This window comes from Salarias fasciatus, unplaced genomic scaffold (assembly GCF_902148845.1).
Source record: "Salarias fasciatus unplaced genomic scaffold, fSalaFa1.1, whole genome shotgun sequence".
NCBI lineage: Eukaryota > Metazoa > Chordata > Actinopteri > Blenniiformes > Blenniidae > Salarias > Salarias fasciatus.
Genome location: NW_021941387.1, coordinates 435,087 through 443,605, shown reverse-complemented (window position 1 = coordinate 443,605; position 8,519 = coordinate 435,087). Strand labels below are relative to the sequence as shown.

Below are 8,519 nucleotides of genomic sequence, written 5' to 3'. Positions count from 1 at the left end.
CAGACGGCTCCCAGGACGCTCAGCAGCTCACACAGTGTCCGCAGGTAGTCCAGAGGGACGTCCTCCACCGGGAACGGCGGCTGCAGGACACACACCTCGTCTTCGTCCCCATCACAGACATCAAACCGTGTGTGTGTGTGTGTGTGTGTGTGTGTGTGTGTGTGTGTGTGTGTGTGTGTGTCACCTGGCCCTCCTTCCTGTAGAAGGCCACCATGGTGAAGATGCTCAGGTAGATCATGTAGACCAGGAAGTGGACCAGCAGCAGTCGGGAGGCGAAGTTCTGCCACTTCTCCTCCAGGAGGCTCCGCAGAGGTTCCACCTGCAGCATCTGGGGCCGGTTCTGAGGAGAACAACACTCAGAACACCGTCGCAGAACGGTCTGCCAGTGGCTCCGAGGTCACAGGTCACAGAGGTCAGAGAGGTCAGAGGTCAGAGAGGTCAAAGTGGTCAGACAGGTCAGAGTGGGTCAGGACAGAAGCCTTTCACAGAAGGTTCAGAATCAGGTTTCCTGCGGTTCCTCTGATGTTCTCACAGTTCAGCTGCTCTTCAGCTGGTTTTCCAGGTGAGAGGGCGGGGTCAGTGGCAGGTGGGGGTGTGTCCAGGTGAGAGGGCGGGGTCAGTGGCAGGTGGAGGTGTGTCCAGGTGAGAGGGCGGGGTCAGTGGCAGGTGGAGGTGTGTCCAGGTGAGAGGGCGGGGTCAGTGGCAGGTGGAGGTGTGTCCAGGTGAGAGGGCGGGGTCAGTGGCAGGTGGAGGTGTGTCCAGGTGAGAGGGCGGGGTCAGTGGCAGGTGGAGGTGTGTCCAGGTGAGAGGGCGGGGTCAGTGGCAGGTGGAGGTGTGTCCAGGTGAGAGGGCGGGGTCAGTGGCAGGTGGAGGTGTGTCCAGGTGAGAGGGCGGGGTCAGTGGTAGGTGGAGGTGTGTCCAGGTGAGAGGGCGGGGTCAGTGGCAGGTGGAGGTGTGTCCAGGTGAGAGGGCGGGGTCAGTGGCAGGTGGAGGTGTGTCCAGGTGAGAGGGCGGGGTCAGTGGCAGGTGGAGGTGTGTCCAGGTGAGAGGGCGGGGTCAGTGGCAGGTGGAGGTGTGTCCAGGTGAGAGGGCGGGGTCAGTGGCAGGTGGAGGTGTGTCCAGGTGAGAGGGCGGGGTCAGTGGCAGGTGGAGGTGTGTCCAGGTGAGAGGGCGGGGTCAGTGGCAGGTGGAGGTGTGTCCAGGTGAGAGGGCGGGGTCAGTGGCAGGTGGAGGTGTGTCCAGGTGAGAGGGCGGGGTCAGTGGCAGGTGGGGGTGTGTCCAGGTGAGAGGGCGGGGTCAGTGGCAGGTGGAGGTGTGTCCAGGTGAGAGGGCGGGGTCAGTGGCAGGTGGAGGTGTGTCCAGGTGAGAGGGCGGGGTCAGTGGTAGGTGGAGGTGTGTCCAGGTGAGAGGGCGGGGTCAGTGGCAGGTGGAGGTGTGTCCAGGTGAGAGGGCGGGGTCAGTGGCAGGTGGAGGTGTGTCCAGGTGAGAGGGCGGGGTCAGTGGCAGGTGGAGGTGTGTCCAGGTGAGAGGGCGGGGTCAGTGGCAGGTGGAGGTGTGTCCAGGTGAGAGGGCGGGGTCAGTGGCAGGTGGAGGTGTGTCCAGGTGAGAGGGCGGGGTCAGTGGTAGGTGGAGGTGTGTCCAGGTGAGAGGGCGGGGTCAGTGGCAGGTGGAGGTGTGTCCAGGTGAGAGGGCGGGGTCAGTGGTAGGTGGAGGTGTGTCCAGGTGAGAGGGCGGGGTCAGTGGTAGGTGGAGGTGTGTCCAGGTGAGAGGGCGGGGTCAGTGGCAGGTGGAGGTGTGTCCAGGTGAGAGGGCGGGGTCAGTGGCAGGTGGAGGTGTGTCCAGGTGAGAGGGCGGGGTCAGTGGCAGGTGGAGGTGTGTCCAGGTGAGAGGGCGGGGTCAGTGGCAGGTGGAGGTGTGTCCAGGTGAGAGGGCGGGGTCAGTGGCAGGTGGAGGTGTGTCCAGGTGAGAGGGCGGGGTCAGTGGCAGGTGAAGGTCAGTCCAGGTGAGAGGGCGGGGTCAGTGGCAGGTGGAGGTGTGGGGGGGTGCTCTGGGTGGAGGTCAGGCTCACCGGCGTCTCGCTCCCGAACACGATGAGCTCCAGCACCGACTCCGCCTGGGTGGTGTCGATGGAGCTCAGGTCGTAGAGGGCGGAGCGGACCGGCCCGTACACCCACTCCGTCAGCTTCCTGGACAGAGGCCTCGTCTCCTCGTCCACGAACTCCCGCTGCAGCATGTGCTTGAAGATCTGGAGGCGGGACGGAGGACACGGTCTAAAGGAACCGGCGATCTCAGGTGGAGCTGGACTCTCTGACCAACGTACTGAGAACGGGGAAACCACGGAGGCCCGGGTCTAGAGCCGGGCCGAGGTCCTGCGTTCTACCGGACCTGGCCGGACCGGCGCCTCACCCCGAGTCTCCCCAGCGTGGCGGCCAGCTGGAGCGGACTGAGGTTCTGCTGGTTCTGGATGTCCTCCAGGCGTACGCCCCCTTTCCCCTGCAGCCTGCGATGGAGGACGAGGATCTGGTCGTAGACGTGCGCGACGGCGTGCGTGTTGTCCTCCGAGTCATCCGCCACGACCACCAGGGCGTGCAGCACCGTGTTGCCCTGCGAGTCGGCGTCGGCGGCATCCGCCCGGCGGTGCCGGTTCTCCATCAGGAAGGACACCACGTCGGGCTGGTTGGTGCAGGCGGCCAGAGACAGAGGCAGCTCCCCTGGAGGACGACGGGACGTTAGAGACCGCCGAGACGTTCCAGTTCAGGAGCCACAAGCAGCCCGATCTGGTCCCGACTGAGCCCCGGCGGCAAAACCTTCAAATGTAAACTTCAAGGAGAAGCAATGAGAAGACCTCAGCTGGACGGTCGTGTCCAGACCTCTGAAGACATCAGTGAACAAGCCGTCGTTGTCTTTGGATTGCTGACTCCCTGCTGGGGATTTGACGGACGGACCAGAGCGACCTGTGGGAGGAATACTCACCAAAATAAAAGCCTCTTCCTGCGTCTCTCTGGAAGAACTTCCCGCTGGCTCTGGCCTGAACGTCGGCTCCCTTCTGCACCAGCAGCCTCACCAGCTCCAAGCTCCGCCTCTCGATGGCCACGTGCAGAGCGGTCTGACCTGCCGACACACACACCGCCGGAGGCTCGGTGGGCGGGGCCCGGTGGGCGGGGCCCGGTGGGCAGGGCCCGGTGGGCGGGGTGTGCAGCACTCACCTTTATAGAAGGGATCTGTATAGGAAGAGTTGATCAGAGCCTCTAAATCTCCCGTTCTCTCTGCGACGTCCAGCAGGACGGCGACAGTGTCGTTGACGCCATGCTTCAGGTTGAGCAGAGCTTTCAGGAGGGCCGTTTTTCCATTTCTTTCATCTAAAAAAATCACAAAGATTCAATGTTTTTGGGTTCTAATTAATGGAAACAATCATTTCAATTAATAAGCAAAAGTTACTAATAGTTTTCATTTGCTAAAGATATGAAAATGGACAAAAATATGGAGATAATTTTGTGTCTTTATTATTCAGTCAATCAAAAAAAGGTTTTGCAAACAAAAAAGAGAGTTGAGACCAAAAAACATAAAGTTGCAATCACGCTGTTGCTGCTGCTTCCGCACTCGGTAAAGGCCAGCACACATTACAGGCTTTTTTCAGTCTTCCCCGGTTCAGAGACAGAAGACAACAGAGGACAGAGCGCACCAGATGGATGGAGACGGAGCTGTTCGGCCAATCGGGGAGCTTTATTCTGGGGGTGTGGACAGGTCGGCTCTGAACTGATCATCCAGAGCTCCACACACCACAGGATTTCCGATCGGAAATAATAAACATGTTTATTATCTCCGATCTCAGTTTCCAATGCCTCCAGAGCGGCTCTGACTGGAAAAGAAATCTCTCTGAACACACCGCACACTACAGGAAGGGGGGGGGGGGGGGGGGGGGGGGGGGGGCACGGCTCATCTGAGACAGATGTTCAGCTTTTCAACATGAACATCTGTCCAGGATTTCCAATGAATGACTTATTTCAGTAATAAGTCATTCAATAAGCTGGGATGGGAATCGAACCGCAGTGCCGCTGCTGGGACTGGCCTGTGAAGTGGGGGTCCGTCAGCCTCTGGCCGTGCCGCTGCAGGTAGTCCAGCAGGCCGTCCAGCTGACCGGCGTCCCCCTGGGACACTGCTCTGAACAGCTGGTCCCTGCTGAAGACTGGACTGGAGACGGGGGAACGAACGTCCCCACTGCACCGACTGGGGGGGGGACAAAGAGAGAGAGAGAGAGAGAGAGAGAGAGGGAGAGAGAGAGGGAGAGAGAGAGAGAGGGAGAGAGAGAGAGAGGGAGAGAGGGAGAGAGAGAGAGGGAGGAGAGAGAGAGGGAGAGAGGGAGAGAGAGAGATTATTCATGTTTCAATATTCTTGTACATTTCCACTCTCATGTTCACAAGTTGTTAATCAGTTCTCATGTTTCAGAGAAACACACACACACACACACACACACACACACACACACACACACACACACACACACACACACACACACACACACACACACACACAGAGTTGCGGCTCCGTCAGTGTTTCTCTGTGGCTCTGCTGAATCAGCTGTTCCAGAGTGTGAAGTGAGCCGTCTGGGTCCAGACCGGTCCTCTTGGGTCCAGACCAGTCCTCCTGGATCCAGACCGGTCCTCCTGGATCCAGACCGGTCCTCTTGGGTCCAGACCAGTCCTCCTGGATCCAGACCGGTCCTTCTGGATCCAGACCGGTCCTCCTGGATCCAGACCGGTCCTCCTGGATCCAGACCGGTCCTTCTGGATCCAGACCGGTCCTCCTGGATCCAGACTGGTCCTTCTGGATCCAGACCGGTCCGTCAGCCTGCAGGAGACACCTGAGACACGGCACCACGTCACCCGACACCTCCCTGCCCGTCGCCATGGCCGCCGGCCTGAAGGACGCCGGCGGGGACAGGCCCTACCTGCTGAGGCAGATGTTGGTGTCCATGGGGCCGGGGGGGGGGGTCCGAGTGGACCCCCCTCAGGAGGCGGTCCAGGTCTTCGCTGCTGTCCTCCTTTGCCGACTCTCTGTCGTCCATCTTCACGGGATTCGGGCGGAGGTGTTTGTGGACAGGTGTAGATCTGGAGCAGCTCTGAGGCGGGGCCGACGGCGTTACCACGGCAACACCCCCCTCCCCAGAGACCCGCCCCCACCTGCTGTTTACACACCTGCAGGTTTCCACCTGCACACAGCACACCTGTCATCAGGACAGAGAGCTCAGCATGTCCGCCAGGACGGGTGTCCCAAACAGGATGGGTGTCCCAAACAGGATGGGTGTCCACCAGGACGGGTGTCCACCAGGACGGGTGTCCACCAGGATGGGTGTCCCAAACTGTTTTGGGGTTTTTGTCTTTACCTTCTGTAAAGTGTAAACAGGGATGCTGCCACTTTAAGAAAGAGACTATTATGGGATGCCTGTGCCCTGTGTGTTATGTTGTTGACGGAGGAGCTCACTAACGGCAGTACTTGCTCAGCCGCTGGCTGTCGTCGTGTCTTATTGTATGTCTGACAGAACACACTCATCACACGGTGTCAGGAGAAGAACTCCGCTCCGGGATGGCCAGGCTTGATCCACCCAGCGAGTTGAAGTCCGACGGCCGGCGACTGGCCCTGCTAGCAACAAAACTTAGCCGGGACGGTGGAGACGTCCAAGTGAGTCCGCTGATCTATTCCATGGGGAGCGAGGCGGAAAAGATTTTCAGCTCGTTCAACTTTGAAAATGAAGAAGACAAGAAAAACTACGACGTGGTGCTTGGGAAGTTGGATGAGTACTTTATTCCTCGCCGCAACATCAAACACGAGCGGGCATGTTTCCCTCAGCAGCCCGGGCAAGGTGCAGAGCAATACCGCCGGGTGTTGTACGAACTGCCGGAACATTGCGAGTTTGAAGGCAAGCGAGACGAGTACATCTGAGATGGTCTGGTCCTGGGCTTTCGAGACGAAGAGCTGTCCCGTAAGTTCCAGCTTATTACCGATCTGACGCTGCAAGAGGTGATAGAACAGGTCCGCCAGGCGGGTCAATCTCCAGTCCAGCACGACCAAGGCCATGGCGGTGAACACGCCACAGCATGGGCAGAGCGGACAGACAGGGGCGCCAGAGACCGTCAGAATGAAAGCAGTTACCAAGACGGATAAGCCCAAACACTCAGAGATGAAGAGATGCCCAGCACTGAAGAGCAAATGGAACAAATGAAACAAACAAGGACATTGGGAGAGGACGTGTTGTTCCAAAGCAGTGAGAGGAGCTACTGAAGAAGTGGAGCAGACATACTTCCTTGGAGAAATTGGCAAAACTGACGAGGCAAATAAATGGACAGTGGACCTGGAAATAAATAAAGTGCCAACAACATTCAGAATAGAAACTGGTGCAGATGCTACAGTCATCAATCAAAGCTCGTACAAAAGGATGAAGCCATCAGTCGAGTTGCAGACACCCAAGTCCAGGTCTGTGGTCCAGGCGGGGCTCTCATCGGTATGGGCCTGTTCCAGGCAGCCACCAAGTACAAAGACAGGAAGTATTCCTTCAACACTTATGTCATGGAAGGAGGAGTCAGCCGCTGACCGCAGCTCGTAAAAAGAGTGAAGGAAGTCAGCTGTTTTCAGCTCAGGTGGACTGCCGAACACCGAGCCAGTGAAGACACTCCTGCAACAAGACGCAGAACCGTGCGCCGTGACACAGCCAGAGGAACCCCCCGGCGAGGGCATCACTGAGAAGGCGACCCGGCCGACGGAGTGGCGTGCAGCCGTGGTCCCGGTGCTCAGGCCCAGCAGGAGGTTCGCCGCTCTGCAGATCTCAGGAAGCTGAACCGCGCAGAGAAGCGTGAAAAATACGACCTGCCAACTGTGGAAGAAATCCTGCCAGGCTAGCAGGTTCAGAAGTGTTTAGGTCTTTGGACGCAGCCAGTGGGTTTTATCAGACACCTCTGCATGAGGACAGTCATAAGCTCACGACTTTCAGAACTCCGTTTGGGAGGTACGCCTTCAGACGCCTCCCAGGAAAACGACAGAGACTCTGGCAGGACTGGAAGGGACTGAAGTGAACATGGGTGATATTCTCATTCACGGTGAGAACGAGGTGTTACGGGCGTCGCCGTGTTCTCAGGTCTCCCCCCCATGTGTGTGTGTGTGTGTGTGTGTGTGTGTGTGTGTGTTCGTGTCAGTGCGTGGTTCTCAGGCTGCTGCTGCTGCAGGACCCAGTCTTCCTCACTGCCTGCACCTGAGGAGCCTGGACAGAGAGCAGCTCGTCAACCAGCCAGCAGCTGAGGGGTTAAAAGCGGCCGACGGGACAGACTGCAGCTGGCTGCAGCTGGCTGCAGCTGGCTGCAGCTGGCTGCAGCTGGCTGCAGCTGGCTGCAGCTCGCCACGCTCACGTGCCTCTGGAGCTTAGTGTTGTGTCTGCTGTTAGATAGTGGGGCACTCGTTACTGTTTGAGGCTTTTGGCTCTGTGTTTTGGGATTATCTGTTTTTGATTTGGTTTTGGCTTCAGGTATCCTGGGTTGTTATTCTGTATTATTAGTTACCCGTTGGTTTTGTGTTTTGGTTACACCTCTAGGTTAGAGTCTCTTTTTGTTACCGTTTGTTCTTACTTTTGTTAATAAATAACTTTAATTTCCACATTACCATCTGTGGTCTTTTATGTCACTGCCTACACCCATCTCCCAAACGAGCTGGTCGTAACACGAGGAGATCCATGACCAGCGCTTGGCAAAAGCTCTCCACGTCATCGAGGCAGCAGGACTCAAGCTTAACGAACATAAGTGCAAGTTCCGGCAGAACCAGATTCGTTTCCTGGGACACCTCATCGACAAGAACGGCGTCTGTCTCGACCCAGAGAAAGCCGCAGGAGGAACCGCCACGCCTCAGAGACCGAGTGAGACCAGAGAAGACTCTACTAATGACCCACAGCTACAGACGGTTCCAGGTTTAATCAGATCAGGGTGGCCAGAGTACACTGGAAACGTCCCAGACTCAGAGAGTTCTGCCACATGAGAGGAGAGTTATCTGAAAGAGGGAGCGTCATGGTGATTCCCACAAACATGGGAGAAATGAAACTTGACAGAATCCACGACGGGCACCAAGGTCTGAGCAAATGTAGAGAGAGAGCTCTACAGGCTGTATGGTGGCCCAGAGGGGACAGGATATCTCTGTTAGAGTGCAACAGCGCCAGCACTGTACAGGAAACAGGCACTCTCACAGAAAAGAGCCCTCACGTCCAAGTGCTCTCCCATCAACACCATGGCACAAGGTAGCAGTGGACCTTATCGAGTTCAAAAAGCAGAACTAGTGATGTCTGATTACTTTTCTAGATTTTTACCTCTGCCAGGAGGTTATGTAATCATGTCGGTTTGTTGGTTTGTTGGTTGGTTTGTTAGCAGGATCCCAGAAAAAGTAATTGACGGATTGCAATGAAACTTTGTGGAAAGGTGGGTCTTGGGCTAACTTAGAATTGATTAAATTTTGATGATGATCCGGATCACTGTCTGGATCCAGGA

At 57.2% G+C, this 8,519-nt stretch overlaps 1 protein-coding gene across 1 annotated transcript in view; it reads right to left on the bottom strand.

Annotated features, from left to right (window-relative positions):
- The window catches only part of LOC115385443 (transient receptor potential cation channel subfamily V member 1-like), a 14,810-nt gene extending 9,694 nt beyond the window's left edge, over nt 1-5,116 (bottom strand). Inside the window, exons 1-8 of the mRNA XM_030087440.1 lie at nt 4,949-5,116; nt 4,070-4,227; nt 3,207-3,359; nt 2,974-3,111; nt 2,407-2,711; nt 2,069-2,245; nt 185-340; nt 1-80 (exon numbers count right to left, since the gene is read on the bottom strand). The exon at nt 1-80 is cut by the window's left edge and continues 16 nt beyond it. Of these exons, the coding sequence (XP_029943300.1) occupies nt 1-80; nt 185-340; nt 2,069-2,245; nt 2,407-2,711; nt 2,974-3,111; nt 3,207-3,359; nt 4,070-4,227; nt 4,949-4,974 (1,193 nt within the window). The 5' untranslated portion in view covers nt 4,975-5,116. The remainder of the gene's footprint in view (nt 81-184; nt 341-2,068; nt 2,246-2,406; nt 2,712-2,973; nt 3,112-3,206; nt 3,360-4,069; nt 4,228-4,948) is intronic.
- Nucleotides 5,117-8,519: the final 3,403 nt, after the last annotated feature.